The 18,872-nt window shown below is 46.3% G+C and overlaps 1 protein-coding gene across 3 annotated transcripts in view; it reads right to left on the bottom strand.

Moving 5' to 3' along the window:
• The window catches only part of FYB1 (FYN binding protein 1), a 150,916-nt gene that overhangs the window by 82,673 nt on the left and 49,371 nt on the right, over nt 1–18,872 (bottom strand). For 2 of the 3 annotated variants that reach the window (XM_053657301.1, XM_053657302.1), the window contains one exon: nt 1,342–2,503. In XM_053657301.1, coding sequence (XP_053513276.1) covers nt 1,342–2,503 — 1,162 coding nt within the window. Of the gene's footprint in view, nt 1–1,341; nt 2,504–18,503; nt 18,612–18,872 lie in introns of those variants that run through there. The other variant, XM_037138537.2, reaches the window with a different exon arrangement.

Here is an 18,872-nt window from a genome sequence, read left to right as displayed (position 1 = left end):
GAGCTATAGAATGGAGGCTGGGACAGCAACATTTTACAATTTGAGGTACAGAAGGACGGAGAAGGAGCGATAAGGGACTTTTTAGAAGGTCTCCCCGAAGCAACATTCCTGAGTCATAGATCAGTGTTAAAATGAGAAGGACACAGTGTAACAAGCCCAAGTCTTTCTAGAAGGTCATGGGGTCATTCCACACCTACTTTCCTGCATAATGGATTAATGGACAATTTGATCCCAAATCTGTTGATCAACTCTAAAAATATTGATGCCAGGAAGATGCCCTATTGCAAAATACTTCTACAGAACCAGAGGAGAAAAACAACCTTTATGCCTGAAATAGCTTTAATGGGAGCACACATTTGTAAAGAGAAAAATGTGTCTAATAGTGAATAGTCACTATAAGCCTCCCATCCCCTCAGTAAACAACAGTAACACATTATTTGCCTAAACTGTGTGAGTTTACACACTGCAGGCACATGTGCGTTTCCCTCATCACTATGCAGAGTTACACATCTTTACTAAGTCTCTCAGCACCGAATGATGGCACCTGCCACAGTATTGTGGTAACATCTTTGGTAGAAAATAAACCACTAGCCTGGAAGAAGATATATGCATTTGCCTGGCTTGTTATCCCAGCTGTGTGCTACCCTATGAATCAGAGAAGTTCAGAAAGCTTTATGTTGAGAAGTAGAAAACAGCTAAAGCAGAAGAGAAAATCATTCACCAGAGCCCCGCTGTCCTCTTATTTGAATATCGGGCTTAGGAAACACATGGTGAGGTTGTGGACACTCACAGTCACTTGGAGGAGGATTTCTGAGCCTCTGACTATTGACTCCGGGGCTGGGTGTTTCTTCGGTATGAGGGGCTGTCGTGTGCACTGTAGGATGTGTGGCAGCATCCCTGCCCTCTACTGTCTAGATGCCGGTGGTACTGTCCTGCTGGGACAATGAAAAGTGTCTCCAGACATCACCAAATGCCCCCTGGCTGTCCAAATTGCCCCACTGAGACTCACTGCCTCAGTGTTTCACTCCTGTTTCCATACAACTCCCGAGCGGTAGTATGAATAACCCACCTCTGTCTCATTCAACAGAAATGAAACCAAACTAAGGAAGTAAATGAAATGACTATCTTTAAGCCAAACCACATACCAAATCCAATGGATGTGTTTCCCCCACCCCCCAAACCAGACCCACCTTTCAGACCTCTCCAACCAAGAGGAAATCATGCCAAAGAAGCCACAGCAGATACCAATGGAATCGTCCCTGAGGACAGACTTCCCCCCCGGAGCTAAGACACCCTCTGCAGCAGAGCAAAATGCGTTAGATAGACACCGAGAGAACTCACTGTTTCCAGAAGCAGCTTTGTAGAATTTCGTCAGGTTGACATTCGGTGGCCGGCTGGGTTTCGGGGGTGGGGGGCCCAGGACGGACAAGGGAGGCAGGGGCTTCTGCTTGGGGGTGGCTGGATGCTTGTCGCCCTTTTCCTTTTCTTGACTTTGGCCCCAGGGCCCTGCCACTGCCACCTTAGATGGTGTTTTTGGGAACTTGGCAGGCGGGCCCCCAGAGGCAGGGTCTTCTTGGTTCATTTTGTTCAGGAATACGTTCTTGGCAGCATCTATCCGCCTGTCTTCTTTTCTTTCTTCAGCACTTTTGGGGAGGCCTGGGCCTCCCCTACTGGCAGCAGGTTTCAGAACTACTCCAGGAAAAGGTGAACTTGATGTCTCACCTCCACGGTCTTTATTTTCTGGGTCTTCCTTTGCTGGTTTTAAAGGGCCCGTTTTGGACTTGACTCCCAGGGGGGCCAAGGCTCCCCTCTGTAAAGCTGCATTCTTAGCGGGGCTCTCAGCTTCGTGGGCATCATCCACACTCAGGGATGGCTTCTGGCCAAAGATGGGTCTGGGGAACAGGGGCTTGGGGTCGTGGTCTTGGGAGGCTGACACAAACTTGCCTTGAATCCCAGACAGCTTCGGGAATGCTTGCTTCTGTTCATTTTCCTGGGCTGGAGGATTAAACTTGGGCTTCAGACCTGGTGGCTTTAAGTCATGGTCTTGGCTTGCCCCAGGAAGAGCAGGCTTGTTCCCGGGAGGCCGGGGAAAGGCAGGTTTGGAGTCTTCTCGGGGCAGGTTGGTGGGCTTGGGGCCTATAGGTCTGGGGAATCCCACCTTCACCTCTGGGTCCCTGCTGGGCAAGGCTGCCGATGAAGGTGATCCAAACCTTGGGCCCACTGCTGTGGGCTTCAGAAAGGGGGGCTTGGGCTCCATGTCAGGCTTGTCCTCAGAAGGTTTCACTGCCAAAGGAGGCTTTGGTGAGCCAAACTTTGGTACACTGCTGGGTCCCGCTGGAGGGCTGGGATTTCCTTGGTTGTCAAATAAGTTCTTCTTCGCTTGTACTCCTGATGGTGAATTTTGCCCCGCCACTTTGAAGGGCCGGCTGTTGTTGACCTCCTGTGTGGGGTTGCCCAGGGTGTTAAACTTCGCCATCAGAGACTTCACATCTGCTTTCCCATCCTACAAGTATAGGGAACAAAAACTAGCTGAGAGCCAGAAACAGCACTTGCACAGTTTAAAACACTGCACTTTAAAGGGTTTCCTGGTGTGAGGCCGCAGTGCTGCTGATTGGGTAGCGAGATATTGTAACATTTACCTTCCTCTATGGCAAAATAAGCTGTGAGCGCGTCTTGAAGGGGCAGGGCTATTGTGCACACACTCTTGGAGTTGCCTTAGAGTGACAGGCTTACTGTTGTTTGTCACCACTTACTGTTCCCCTTTCCTGTCACTGCTTCTTTGGCTAGCTTGCTGAAGTGACTCTTCACTTGGTGGTTGTCCATTGCGTTTTACTTGAAAAAATGTGGACGTTTCTAACAAGGGACTGCTTCCATATTTTACAGATACTGCCCTTCGAAAATGAAAGCAAGCTCTTAGGCTGCACACCCTGCACTGCATGGCCATGTTTAACATCTCTGTGGTTTGTCAGAGTTCTCTTTGCCCATCCGCACTTCAGGTCGCCTGCTTGCTAACAAAGAGATGTAGCAGGAAGAGCCACTCGCTGTATGTGTGAGTAATACAAAGTCTTTCTAGTTACTTGTATACAGTGGTTCCCCTGGAACCAGACTAGCAGGCAGAGTGTGCGCCCTTCCAGGGTGGGTCCTGCCTGGGGGGATGGTCTAGGGAACTCAGGGGAGGGGACAAGGATGCAGAGACTGGCTGGGAAGTCTCATCATCCAGACCTCTTCTTTCTGTCTTGTCTCTTTGGTAATGACATTTGTCTCTCCTTCTCTGAAGCCCTACTCCACAGTGTCTGCCCTCCTTGTCTAGAATTAGGGTATTACTCAGTAAAGACAGCAGCCAGTCACCCTCCTCTGTAGGTACAATCAATCCCTTCTAGTCTGGTAGAGTTCATGCTGCGTTTGGTCTGTTTCTCATAAGCAAGGTCTTCCAGAGTGTTCTAGTTCTTTTAGAACATTTGAAAATCTGCAGCCTTAAAAAATAATTGAAGTTACCTATCTGGTCATCACCATTTCTATTTTTGCGCTTTAAAACTGACCTAGAAACGCTTTCTTACTCCCCCGGCCCCCCCTGCTCATTGCTACACACCCGAGCTCACCGTTATCTCTCAGGGCTTGGCTTGAACACCACAGAACCAGATCCTGTCCGGCTGGGAAGATTCGCTCTGCGCTCTCAACTCACGTGCCACTTCAGCACCTCTCCAGGCCCCTGAGCGGCTTCCTCCCTAACAGTGAGCACCACCACCTAGTGTGTGACCAGTGTGGCCCATCTTGTGCTTTGGGAGCATGGCACCATCTCACTTCACTTCCCAGGAGAGAAAAGTGAGCTGAGAACCGCAAGACCATGGAGAGATCATGAGAACTGGGCTGGAATCCCAGTTTACTAGTTGGGCCTCGGTTGCATCATCTGTAAAATGGGGACGATAACACAGGCCTGCCAGAATGGTCATGCGCGTTAGAGATGGGATTTGTAGAGCGTTTACCTGGGCCCCCACATGGGCTCAGCAGATGGAAACTGTTATTCAGAGGAATGTTAAGAAGCGGATTCAAGGACTCACAGTCAGGAACCATGAGCACAGGGAGACAGACTCGGGACTGTCCAAGTTTCCAAAACCCAGAAACCGTCTCCTCCCTCTTCATGTCCCCACAACGCCAGGACCAAGGCCAGGGTTTTAAGGTCTATTTGGGGAGTGAAGATTGGCACTGGGTTGAACACTGCGAACAGTGATTTTAAGGAAAAGAGGTCCTCAGTAGGAATTTGTCTGCACCAAACTGCGGTGCGTGGGTACTCGTGGGTTGAAGGTAAGGAACCCGAGCAGGAGATGAAAACCGGATGAGAGCAACATTTTCCAACTTGGATTTTACTCCTTTATTTCCAACCCTGTATCTGAATTGCTAAAAATATCTTGTTTTCTATCTTGCCTCCCTTGACCGTGTTTTGTAATCCCTGTGATTTCCTCCTATCCTCAGTCAATCCCTGAAGGCCTTGGGGCACAGAGGACAGTGGACCAGGGAGAGTTTGGGTGTTGGGAGTGGGAGTGGGGGCGGGGAGGTAGGAGAAGATGGGTCCTGCTCTGGGCCCCCAAGGGGAGCATAGCCACAGGGAACTCCAAACAGCATAAAGAAGCAACCTTACAAACATCACCCCCCACTTGGAGACAGTCTGTCTCTGGGGAGGAAGTCTTTTATTTCTACACTAACTCGATGCTCTGTCATTCAGGCTTTAGGTCTAGAATTTATTCCACACTTGATAACAAGAGGATGCCTAGCGGAGAGGTTGATGACACAATGGGCCTTGGACTGTTCACCTCCATCACGGGAATGTCCTAGGGCTTTTAGGAATCATAAACAAATTAATGTCCCTAAAGCAAGGCACACTGCACCTGGTACAAAGAAGGGTTTTCTGTTTTTACGGAACAAGTCAAGCCATAGAGATCGTCTAGTCCATCTCTTCCACCATGTTGGGGAGGAACAGAAACCAAAGCCTTTCAGTGACATCTACTTAGCTACAGCGGTCTGTCATCTTGAATTTCGTGGGGGAAATCCCAGGAAACACTCTGACCCATTGTTACACTCTGCATCCTGGTGTTAATGCAGAAATGATGGGTGTGGTGGATTTGGAACTGGAACTTGTCTCTTAGATGTCACCCCCGACCCAGGGGGCAGGGCAGTGTCTTGGTTAATAACACAGGCCCCGGGATCGTTGACTTGGGTTCAAACCTTGACTTTGCCCCTTACTAGCCATGTGATCTACCCTTCAGGGACTCAGTTTTATCCATCTATAAAATGCAAATATTAACAGTGCCTATTTCCCACAGGGTTTTGTTTTTCAAAAAAGGATTGACTGGGTTAATGTGTGTTGGGTTCTAAGATCAGCAACTGCATGTCCGCCATTGTTGTTTTTCTAGTTCACTAGCCCTGTGATAACATTTTTTCCAGGTGACCAGCTTGTGAAGTTACAATTGTTAATGTTATGTACTAGTTTTAAGTCAATGTGGCTGAAACGAGCCCAGCCCTGGATAACATTACAGAGTCACTGTGTTCAAGTTTAGTTTAAGCGCACTCTGAAACTTTTCACTGGATGTTGAAGGTCAGACTAGGAAAGAGCGAGTTGCTGTGCGACAGGAGGGACACCTGAGCTGACTAATGTGTCTGGTGAGTCAACAGCCTGAACTCAACTATTTAATCACTTACACTGACTGCTTAGCTTTAGGTTGTTATTGTTGTCAGGAGATGTATTAGATAAATTTTTAACACCCGATTTTTCCTTAATCCTAGTAATAATAGCCATGTTTCTTCCTTAATGATGATAACAGAAAGTCAAAAATGATCAATTTTTTTGACATTCTCCCATTCTGACTTCATTGTAGATTGCATGCCCATTCAATTTCCTAGGTCTCATTTTACTTAAAAGATAAAAGTAAAAGACAGCACAGGAGCCATGTGTCATTGTGCAACAGAGTAAAAAGTAAGCCTGCTCCACGCCTCGAACCTCCAAGCCCTGCTCCCCCAGTTCTAGGGAGAGCAGACATCCTCATTGACCAGCACACCCTAAACTTACGCCAACTGCTCTGGGATATCAGTGATGCTCCCTTTTACTCTCAGAACTGACCTGCTGTAAATCATAAATCAAATGGTAAACTCACCCTCACTAGAGGCAACCATTTCATCAGTTTCTTACGTGTATATCTAAGATATGCATGTACAAATGAATACATATACCATAAATACGTATACAGCCTGCCTGTTCCCACTTTTTGCAGAAATGGAGACCCCAGTTTTGCACTTTGCTTTTTTCCAAACTGATAATCAGCTGATACACACCAATGCAGCTGAACATATGGTCAGAACCATTTTGATTGCTTAATGTCTGTGCAATTCCAGTCGTTAAATTTTCTGTGTTAACCCTGCTTATTTCCTGTGCAACTGATCTTTATCAGTTGCATATCATTTGCAGAATCTTTTAAAAATAGACTTTATTTCTTTAAGTTTTATACTTGCAGAACAGTTACAAAGGTAATGCAGAGAGTCATCCGCCCAGTTTCCCCCGTACACTTCCCATTAGTTTATAGGACCTTGTTAACTTTTAATGATTCTAAGATTGAGCTTCTATTTATTCTTAAGAAGATGTATTTCATAATCTGGAAAACTGGAGAGCTTAAGATATTTTAAGTAAAACTAACATTTCATCTTAGATTGTTCGGATTTTTTCCCCCAGTCATTTGAAGCAATTCATTAACTATTTCCATTTATGTACATATGCAATATTTAGCCCAAACTATAACGTTGCTTTCCCATTACACAGATGTAATTGTAGAGATGCTCTCTATACAAATAAAATTTCTTTAGTCCTCTATAGACTTCATACTTTCTAAGAATTTTGTACCTTCTCTGGTATGAACTTACCACACTGGTCATAGCCCCTGGGGAGAGGACTGTTAGCAAATACTTCCTCTGATTTCCAGAAACCCTCTCCAGAATCCAGGAATCTATTTTTGTCTCTAGCAACCTACATAAAGGTAAAAAATCAAGTACTTACACAAAGGCTGAGATGGAGTTTAGTACAGACATTAAGAAAATGCTTCCTTTTATAGCTAATTCATCTATTTATGTTCCTAGGGAAGATTAAAAATACTCTCTATTATTGATAACAGGGTTTGGGGGTTATTTTTACAGTGTTTGTGCTTTTTAATCTATCTCGGACATGAGGCGAAACCAGCGGTGCTCAGCCAGGGGCACTTTTGGCGACGTCTGCAGACGTGTTTTGGTTGAAATGACTGATGGAGGGAGCGCTCTGGGCGCCTGGTGCGGACAGCCCGGGGAAGCCCCCGCACACCCTCTGGTGCACAGGACAGTCCTCCCCAGCGGCGAGCCGTCCGTCCAAAGTCTGCTGCGGTTGAGAAGCCCTGAGCCGACCCTACTGCTCCCGAGTCACTGAAAACTCCTTACCAGGATGCTTGCTTCATTAAAAATAATATCCATTTTTAATTTTTCAATTCCAATCGGCATACAATATGATGTTAGTTTCAGGTGTGTAACACGGTGACTAGACATTTAGGTAACTTACAGAGTGATCACCCTGCTAAGCCTAACAGCCCCTACGCCACGCACAGCCGCTGCGATGCTGTTGACTGTATTCTTTATGCTGTGCTTTGCATCCCCATGATGATTTTCGTTTTGGCCAGTTTGTACACAGAAAAGTCTGCTTTTACTTTTTAGTACTAGAGTACACTCTAAAACCTACAAATAGACTAAATAATACAAAGGCTGCTACTAGAGATGGTTTTTACATTTGCTGGTCTTTAAAAGTCTCATCTCTGTAAAGTTCGAGGTTGTAAAACACAAAAGAAATAAAACATCTATGGGTCATGGATATCGAATAAATTTAAGATAACTATGAAGCCTGAGTTCACTTCCTTGAATTGTGTCTGTGTCACTTTTGTAATTAATGCATGAGGAGAACGAACCACTCTAATGGATACTGGTATTTTTCCTGAGAAAAGAGTGAAGATAGGGAGTACATAAAATGAAGTCACTTTACCCACGTGGCTGAAATTATCAGCATTATGAAGGTCGAGGCATGAGGAAAGACCATACTCTTGTTCTAACTAGCGTGGAAACTAGTTTTTGAACTTGCCAGTACCGTGACAAGGTCTGGACATACATCCGGACATACATCAGACCTCCAGATAACCATCTGATCACGCCCCAAAGGGCTTAGGGATTCAGGCCCCTGATGTCTACTATCCAGACCAACAGGTGTGACCGGACCACCTGGAATCCCTCACCCAGATTCACTGACTTCTGACTGATAACTGTCCTGGACCAGTCTTGGGCTAATCAATGCAGGACTGATGATTCTCAGGAATGTGCTTTTTACAATAAAAATCGTTAACTTTTCTTTCTTCTCGGGAACGTTTCTGGGGTTTTGCCTACCTGTGTTCTCAGTTTACAAACTCTTGGACCCTTCAACAAATCTCCATTGTTTGTTTCTAGCCACAACCTACAGACTCCTTTTGAGTTCATTCAACATTCTTTACATGAAACCCATAGAAAAAGAAAAGAAATTAATTTTATTTGAGTGCATGCAATGCTTTTAATTAAGAGGGAGACAGTAAGTAACAATAGTTTACCCAAACTGGTGTGTTTCCTTCTCTCTCTTTATTCCTTCCTTTCTTCTTTCTTCCTCTTTTTCTCTGTCTCATTGTCTGTCTGTCTCTTTCACCATTCATTGATTTTGGTATATGTGGGTTTTCTTTAATCGCTATGTTGAGATAACATGTCAGTATCTATAGCTATTTGGTCCAAATTGCTGGCTCATCTCATGGAACAAAATTAGTTCCTACCACCACCACCATTGCCCAGAACAGGTCCTGCAGGAACAGTGGCCTCAGGGGATAACACGAGGCTGCAAGGAGGTGCAGCTGTAAAGAGAGAAGATTCCGGGAAACTAGCCCCAGTCTTGCAAGCCATCAGGTGTCTGGAATGGGGAAGTAGGCAGGTGAGGGCTGCTGGGGTGATGGCTCCCGTTGCTCAAACTTACGGTCCACGCAGCCAAAGACTGATTGACCAGGGGGCCTAACAAAAAGATTGAGAAGATAGAGAAGTTCTCCTGGAAGCCAGGGGAACTTACCCTCTTTGAGGCAGAGAGAGGCTGGTAGAAATTTGTAATGGACTCAGGCAGCTCAGACTTTCACTGAGCAGTAATGCTCAGCCTCACTGGTTTACGTTGCCCAGGTTAAAGGCAAGAACAGCCATGCTCCCTATGATCAAGTCCTCCGAACACACCCACCAACACGGACATGCACCTCTGCACACTCATGCACACATGCACCTGCACACACATGCACACATGCACATGCATGGGCACACATACACACCCACCCCACCTCCCACATACAGTAGTAAGTTGTGTTTTTTCTAAAGAGACTTGATTTGCTATCCCTAAGTAAACTTGGAACAGAACTGTTTTAATCTGAAAAACCAACCTCTAAAAACCTCTATATGGTTAGGGATTACATAACGAAACTAGTTGCTTTCGTTGTAAAAACAGAGCCCGTGGAAGCTGCTGAGGAGTACTTGTGTCAAAGCCCTGCACGAGACGGTGGATGGTAAATTCCAGCGGCGTCTGTGAAACTGCCGTGGACGCTTCCACCCCCGTCGGCACTGTCTAATGATGAACGTGTTTCTTGTGTGTGCCTGTTTCCCTGAAGGGGTGGAGAAGCAGGGACCCGGTTTCATTTTTCCCTCAAAAACACACCCTCTGCCCCCACCCACCCGAACAGGCACCACCCTGATGCCAGGTGGGGCAGAAGTAGGCTTGCACTGGTTCCCATGAAAATAATACAACCATTACTGATGAAAATACAGGAACACACTGCGCGTCAGGTACTCGTGACCATGAACTGACTTCTGTCCCACCCTGTGTGGACTGAACAGAGTGGCTAACTTCCCACAGCGGCTGATCTCACCACACTTGATCACAGAGCTAGTGGTGGGGGAAATGATTCCCCAGGCTTCTTCAAGAGCGTTTGAAGAGCTCTCTCTCTAACAGCCTCTGCTCCAGGGCTGGAGGGAGCACCAGGCCCCCCTTCAAGAGGATGTGGGAACATGCCTCTCACCGCAGACTGAGCTGCTGGGAAGAAGCAGCCTGCTGCCCGCGGGGCAGGGGCACAGGCCGGAGGAGCGGGGGCTGGTGGTGCTCCTGTCAGCCTGGCTGTGACCACCCCTGACAGTTTTTTTCCATGGTCTCTGAGGGTGGAGACCAAATGCCAGGCAACCTCAGCAGCGGCTTTGCGCTGTCAGGTGCCACGTGAGAAGAAAGCAGCTGGCGGGGCAGGGGCTCTCTGGGCGCCGTGTGAGTGGCTTCCCTCCGGAAACGGCCTGGGCACCTTGGCAGAAAACCTCCGCAGATGTCCGTGAGCACCAGCAACCCCTCTCGAGCTATCTCAGGCCCCTGCTGCTCCGATCCTTTCCTGGTCCCCACTGGGTTCTCTTGAACTGTCTTTGCGAGGGTGATTTGAAACAGAGGGCACAAGACGGTTCAGCAGGTGGGGAAGCTGAGGCAGGAGGACCCACCGTCAAAGGCTGCATCACCCTGAACTCTCAGGGTGTACTGATCAGTCAGGGTTCGAGCAGCCTCTGTATCTAAAGACCGAGAGCCTGAAAATCATCATCCCGATACAAATTTAACCTTCGAGCCTTCTCTTCGTGGTTATCCCACCGAACAGCTTCTACACAAACACAGCCTGGCTTTGCTGTGGCCTCCCATGGCTCACTGTGGATGATGAAGAAGCTACATGTGACTTTGTGTGTGTTTCTCAAGCTAGTTCTGTTCTAAGTTTTTGACTCCTTGGTGCTGATGGAATGGTGATAGGAAGCACAGAGAACGTAGATCGTATAGAACAACAGAACAGTCCTGAAACCATTAATTTTTGTTATTCTGTTTTATATAGTTTTTCAGCAAATTTAGCTTATGTTTGCTTAGAGTAGAATTCACTTAGCCTGCATTAACTAAATATACCAAATTGGAGAAGAGTTATTCATGTGTTGACTAATGCACATGTAGATTGTTAAAAACAGTTTTCATAGATACATTACTAATGGCATATCTGAATTTTAGCATAATATTTAATGTACACACACCATAATACAACATAAGTCCTTCCATTTTTTCCTGTACCTTCAACTCTGTCACAGCAAAGAGATCTTAATTTCATCTCTTACTTCTTGTGGTTATTTTATTTTCACACAGAAGTATAGTATGAAGAACCAAAAGAAAACTGACTCTGCTCAAAACATGAAATTGGAAATAAAAATTTTTGATGGCAGAGAAACGTGCCCTTTGACGTGGGATACACAAAACAGAAACGTTACGCTGCCTCGTTTCCAGCCTCCACATCCCTCCGAACACACACATGCAGACACACACGTCTGGGCTGCGAGTTCCTTCTCTGTGCTTGACAAGAAGTTAGAAACTGAAAGTGTACAGTCTGCATGGAGCGGGGTGGGGGAGGGGTATGAGGCCATCTGTGGGGTTTTCTAGAGACTTCCTTCCCAGCATGTGAAAAGTTCTGTGTGAAGTAAACGGCTTAGAGGAGGACTTCAACCAACGAGCAAGGCAGGTGGCAGCTGCTGTTCAATGTGGTATCCACGGTTTGAGTTGAGGAAAATACAAATTAGACATTAGAAGTGGAGGGCCAGGGGAGATTCCACAAACAAAGGTGGGTGATATTTTGAAACCTCACCCTACATATTAGGGTGCCATGAGGCCCTCCCCTAACTTCCTCTATTCCCATTCTACCTCTTCTCCTTTTAACTTTTGGAGAAAATGCATTCGCTGTTGAGTAACCAGGATAAAAAATAGAACCACCTCACACGTCTTCCTTCACTGTTTCTCCCTTACAAGTCACAGTAACAAGACTCCACCTTGAGAGGAGCCGTTTCTGCTCACCTTTGTCACTGTCTCTTTACTGTGGGTCGCACCTTTTCTTGTTCAAACTACGATGTTTGAAATTTTAAGCTTTTCATGGTGTATGTCCTGTTCTTAGAACATAGCCACCCTTTTCCCATGGCCCCTCAATGTTTCCAAAGGCCTTGATGGCTTCAGCTATTCTGGGTCTTCACTAGCCTTTCATTCATGCATTCATTCATTCATGCATTTCATTCATTCATTTCTTCATTTTACTCTGAGATGGCTGGTGACTCCTTTATACATGTGCTGGTTCTGGTATGTGGCACTTTGCCACTATCTGTTTTAAAGTTTGCGCTTTATTAAGGTTACTTACTCCAGAGTACAAATGATCTCAACACTTCCCCACCTCCACCCACCAAAAAAAACACATACAATTGTATAGCTAGCAAAAAATGCTGGAGTTTAGTATTACATACCTATTGCTAATTTTATTATTAGAACAATTAATCATTTTAAAATAAAATTGTTCATACAATATCTCATTTGTCTCAAAGTGTGGTTATTTTTGTAGAAGGGTAAACTAAATGGGAGCATGTGGTAGAAAGGAGAACTAAACATAGGCTTTCTGAATCTAAATTCTGTGTTTGCCCCAACGCACGATAGAAATCATCACCTTTTTTCTTTCTTTCTAGTTACTATTTTGAGTTTAAATTCTCAGCTCACACACAAAAGTTTTAACAGTTTTCTTCTGATCCCCAAAGTTTTCCATTAGCCCTAGTAATTGCCCTTCTGTCCAAGAATGCCTAGTCATCGCAGGTGACATGTTAGCAGCTTTGTCCTGAACCCAGTGCTGCTCCTGACACATCTGCCATGAGCAAGGGAACACAGCGTGGTGTAGGGCACACAGGGCTCTGAGCCCGAACGTCCTGATTTACTTAGAAGCATCAGAGGCAATCTAGACAGGGAACAAAAACTAAGAGAAGACGGTTTTGCTTGCTGTTCTGATGTTTGGTCTGTGTGTGCTGCTGAGACCTGGCATGTTTAGGCAGATGACTACATCAAGTCTCTTTCCCCCACACTACTCCGTAGAGTCACAGGGATGAGTCATCCAACTGGCAGTTCATCGGCCTGGGGCGCTGTTCTGGTTCAAGCTTTGCCACCTGGCCTGGTTCACTGTTAACCTGGCTTTAGCTTAAGACTCATTACTAGAGAGAGGCTGAAGGCTGTGAACCCATATAACTAGGGAATGAGACTATGATTTGGGAAGTTCCGTGGCAAAAATCAGAGCGATGTCAATGCATTCATACAAAATAAACTTTTCTGTCTAGATGATGGACAAGCAAGAAAAATATGCTTTATATCTATGGTTGATTCAAAGAACTGAAATATAAAGTGAAACCAAAATTCCTTTCTGTTCAATAATTTTCTAACACTGAGTAGTTTTTTTTTTAAAGAATAAAAATACCAGAGATTTGCATATTGTTTTAAAATAATTGTTCTTTTCATGAAACATTTTAATCATGATGAGACACCCATTCACATCCATGAGGATGGCTATTGTTAGAAAACAGAAAATAACAAGGGTTGACGAGGGCAGGAAGGCATTGAACCAGGGGCATCGCTGGTGGGAGTGTAAAACGGTGCCGGCACTACAGGCACCGTGGAAACAGGGTGGCAGTTCCTCAACAGACTGGAAGTACAGTTACCACATGATCAGCAGTCCCGCTTCTGAATATATACCCAAAAGAAGCAGGGACTCGAACAGGTATTTGTACACCCATGTTTATAGCAGCATTATTCTCAATAGCCAAAAGGTGGAAGCGATTTAAGTGTCATCAATGGAGAAATGAAAAAAAACAAAACGTGTTCTATACATGGCATGGAACACTATCAGTCTTAAAAAGGAAGGAAATTCCGATACATGCTCCAACATGGATGAACCTTGGAGACAATGCCGGTCCCAGGAGGACAAATGCTGTATGGTTCCCCTTATCCGAGGTGCCTTGAGTAGTCAGACTCATGGAAACAGAAAGCAGAGTGGTGGGTTCAGGGACCAAGGGGCAGTGGGGCCAGGAGGTGGGGTTTATGGGAGCAGAGTCCCAGCGGGGCACAGTGAAAATGCTCCCGGTGTGAAGGTGGCGATGACCACACAGTGTGAATGGACTTAAGGTCACAGAACTGTCCACTGAAAATGATCTAAAAGGCAAATTTTATGTTACGCAAGTTTGACCACAACAAAAACATTTAGAAAAAATAGTTAACTGGTATTTGGAGAATTATTAAATGAAAACTTTTTATACATCATGAAATTGCTTCCATGTTTTCTTTCTTTTTGTCTAAGTCGTAGTGCTTGGAGGACAAAACGTAAGTGACTCAAAGGGAGCAGAAAGTGGCATTTCAACGAGTCATGCTTGTATGTGGTCATTTGATGGTAAAAAATTGTATCTTATTCAAAATAATTTTTAGAACTTGTATTACATTCTAAATGACTTAAGTGTGGCTAACATGTAACAATGGACCAATGCCATTTTTTTATGCCGAATTTCTAATATGCATGAAAACGATAAAAATACTTGAGCAGTACAAGCACACCTCACTGATGGAAGCGAGTTCTGGACAGAGAGGGTGAAGAGGCCTTTTGAATGGTCTCTTGAGGTGAAGACAGGGAAGGCAGAGGGTGTGGTGGGATTATCCTTAGAGAACATTTTGCAAGCTGCACATGCTCTGTGGCCCCGCCCACCTTGCTGGCCCTCTCAGGGTTCTCTTTGGAGGACCGCCAGCCCCACCAGCCATGGCTGCTCTACAGGGAGGGCAGGCATCTCGTGGTGCATTACAAGAAAGCTGTGGATTTTCTGGGATCCTGGATTGTTTTTGCTCTGACCCTCACAACTCTATTGATCAACTCCTACTAAAAATGTTGCAGAAATTTAATCTCAAGGACTGGGGTTTCATCAGGGCTATCCTGATTCGGCATGGGTGAACAGGATCGGGGTGCAGATGTTGACTACTTTCTAAATTTTTTCACTATCTTCTCTACTAAGTGGGATGAATGGTAGCCCCCTAAAAAGAGAAGCCCATGGCTCTAAATCTATGACTGTGATATTATTTGGAAAAAGGGGTTTTGCAGATGCAATTAAGGATCATATGAGGCGATCATCCTGGATTACCCTAAATCTAATGATGAGTAACCCTATAAGGTACACAAGACAGGGAGGAGAGGACAAAGCCATGTGAAGACTGAGACAGAGATTGGAATGATGCAGCCACAACGCCGACCCCCCTTCCCGAGTGCTTCTATCAGAATCTGCTGTTTAAGAGGGGAAGAGGTTTTTGAATGTCCTGGGTAGGGGGGAGAAAATCTTGTTGCCTGATCACCTTCTCTGGGCTGCCCTGCTGGGATCGCCCCCCCCCCCCTTGGAAGGACTGAGTGGGGAATTAGTCACATGCAGCAGGAGGGCTTTGGCATCATCGAATCTGCTCTCGGTGGGTCAGGTACTAACTAGTCTGACCAATACCCATGGCATCAACTGAACAAATGTTATTAATAAGCATAGGTTGAATTAGTACAGCTCAGTAGTTTTGCTGGTTTCCTGTCCATCTATGGAGGCTGGTTAGCAGAGGCAGAGGCCACCAGGACAAGCCCCGAACTCTCCAAATCCCTCAGAGAAACCCCAGACCAACCTCTGATGGGGGGGTTCTCATTCCGGCCCAAACACATACTTGGTTTATTCCTAGAGGCCGATACATTTTTTATTAGTCAGCAACTGCTTAAATAAATGCTTGGGCATGCTGGGTGCTGGGCTTTGATAGAAAGAAAGGCCATCGAAATGGGCCTCAAAGGTGGACCATTTTAATTGGAGGCCTTACCTTAGAATCACAGGGTTTCAGAAAGAAAAAAAATCCATAAACATCAGTGAATTCAAGCTCTTCCCCTTACAGGAAAGGAAACAGGGTGAGCTGTTAGGAAGAGTAGGGTAGTGGGCTAAGGTGGAAAGGAGGAGGGAGTCTGGTCTCAGCCACTGACTCAGCAGTTCTGAGCCCGGTGCAGTGAGGCTGCCGGGCGTTCTGAACATCACAGGCTGGGACAGCGCAAGAGGAGGGGAGTCCGTGGGGTCTGTGCTGGAGAAGGGAGCCGCCGCGGCGATTTCACTAAGACAAACAGCCTTTACTAGAGGAGAAAGAAAGCCTTTGTAGCTGTACATTATTCCCAAGGTTTAGAGGCAGGAGAAGGAGGCGGAGCCTAGAAAGTGACGAAAGTATACAACCCTTGAACCCCAATAGTTCGCACATCAGATTCGCTGAGTGCCCATTTGTGGCCTTGGCTTAAGTGTATAGATCAAACTCACTAACAACTTTATTTCCTCCTTACGCGGGGCATTCAGACCAGCCGGGTGCCTGCTTGCAGCTTGGCGCCCATATGGGTTTCCTAAATAAACTGGCTATCCCATTACCACTATACGTGTTTCTGTCTCCCTTTATTTTGTCTCTTGTGAGCGAGGCAAGAACCCAGTAGCAAGCTCGAGGGAGGCAGCCATTCCTGACTCTGGTATCTTCCCTGTAACAAAGTGATCTGTGCAAAGTCGCACAGCCATTAGTGGCAGAACTTGAATCTGGGTGCTTGTACATCCACTGGGCTTCCCACCATCCTGTGCTGCGTGACCTGTGAGGGGGGCGGGGCCCTGGCCTCCGTGGCAACTTTCTCTTCAACACCTACTGGTGACAGCAGGAGCATTGCCAATGGCCTCCCGTGGTCGGAGCTCACAGAAAGCCATGAAGAAGTTACTGATTGCCCCACTTTGCAGATACAGAAACCAAAGCAGGGGCAGGTCAGTAATTCAAGACCCACAGTTGCCCAGTGGCAGAGCCCCCGTCAAACTCAGATCTTCATTCTGGAACCACTGCCTTAACCACAGTCCCTGGGACAGAAGCCTAAACCAGGCCCGTGGGCCACCGTCTTCTCCCCACACTCTTGCTCTTGGAATGTTCACCCAGAGGCGGCCCCTGCTAACACATCAGAAAAGTGAAATATGCTTTCTACTTCCCTTGCCCTCTGCCTCTTGTTAACATGGGACACCTACCAACGGGCCGAAACACGATTTTTAAGGCACACGAAGACTAGAAAAAGCTTCAAAGCAATCGCCTGCGCTTAGCATTCGGACCACTAGGTGTCAGTGTGACTGCCCGGTGGGGCAGCCGTCACTTTCAGGGATGAGGAGCTTTTCCAGAAATTAGCCTCAGGAGCTCAGGGTGCAGGAGCTGGGCCTCTGGGTTTAGGCAGGAACTGGGGAGCATCTGAAACCCAATGAATGGCACTTAAACACATGGGGAAGCGTGACAAGCAGGCAGCATGGGTGTGAGCCTTTAAAATAAATCCCCAAGAGAAACGAATCCTTCCCAGGCTTAGCTGTTTGCAATAGAAGACCGACTTCTCCAGGGTGTCTGCTCATTACGGAGCAATTCCTTTGACATTCCTGATCGATCACCTTTAACCCCCCCAAAGATGTGATTTTTATTGGAAAACACAGCCTCCTCCTCCCCTGCTTTCCTATCACTTATCATTAATTTCTTGGGGCATTATAATAATTAAAGTCTGTGCCTCGCCTTGTAGGTGCACGAGCATTGGTCTGCATGGTGCCTCCCCCTCCCCCCACCGGGCCTCAGCAGGGGCAGGTAAGCACAGTCCTCACTTTGCCTTGTGCTCACGTGCCCATCTATTTTCCTGCACAGAAGAATCTCTCTCTGATGACAAAATATTTAAGTGGCAAATATTAACAATCTATTATCACATGGGAACACACGATAAATGTATGAAATTTTACACTCGCAACAGCCATATGAGGTTAGTACTATGATTATCTTCATTATTTTAGTGGAGGAAACTGAGGCACAGAGGTTAAGTGGCTCACCCAAAGTCACACAGCCAATAGGAGGCAGAGTAACAGGCTCCTCCCCTTCTTTTCATCACCTCACTATCAGCTTAATTAAAAGGCCGGGGAGGGTTGAATTCTTTAGAAGAGGTGGCAATTTATACATGAGGGTCGGAGGCTCTACCCAGATTTTGAGAGGATCTGTACTCCCCTGTCACCTGGTTTCCCTGCATTCCTTCTGAGAGGGTAGGGTTGATGGCCGCTAGCCCCCTTTAGTCTATGCAGAAGTTTTGCATGAAACCCCACCCCCTGACAGATCTTAAGGTTTGGCAGGAAACTGAAATTTGCTCCCTCTCATCAAAAAAGACGGATGGGCACACGCTTGTCAGGAGCAGGATAAAGTAAATGGTCTGTGCCCAATAGGATTATGTGTCTGGTTTCTGGGCAAGACTTCATTTAATCCCAGAGGCACCAGAGGTTGGACCAGGAACATGTGATCAGCCCTATCCAGTTACAAAACAGCAGATGACACACTTTTATCTGTTTGTCACCCTTCTGGCTGGGTTTTCCTGTCTGCTGTCTGTCCACCTCTCATGCTGTGCTCCAACAGAATGTGCTTTTCTGTCTATGCTCCCAGAATTTGGAGGGTATACCTTTTCTTGCTGTTAAAAAAAAAAAAAGGCACATTTATCTGAAAGAAGAAACCTGGACACAGTTGTTACCTGACTCCAGCAGAATGAGGTGGGGGCAGGGCCTTGTATAATGGGTCTTCCTGGGCCCAGGGGCTGGGCACCTCCGTACTTGTGGCCGTTGTGGCTGCTTGGCACACAGACTCCCAGGACTGTGGCACTTTCTGATGCCTGGCTGGGGAGGTGCCCAGGGGAATGGCTGGGGGACCCTCCCCACCCTCCTCCAACTAGAATGACTTAGATGAGAAAAGCTCTATTATGTCCTCAGGATATTGAGCAAGAAGGAAGAGAAAGAGGGGAACTAAAAGTGTCTATTCAGCCTGGACACTTCTGCTGACATTCCTATCAAACATGTGATATTTAAAAGGGCAAAACCAAAACCAGGCTTTTCCTGCCAGCCAC

This window comes from Artibeus jamaicensis, unplaced genomic scaffold, assembly GCF_021234435.1.
Source record: "Artibeus jamaicensis isolate MK-2021 breed Jamaican fruit bat unplaced genomic scaffold, CSHL_Jam_final scaffold_369, whole genome shotgun sequence".
NCBI classification, from domain to species: Eukaryota; Metazoa; Chordata; class Mammalia; order Chiroptera; family Phyllostomidae; genus Artibeus; species Artibeus jamaicensis.
This window is presented reverse-complemented; position numbering and strand designations above follow the sequence as displayed.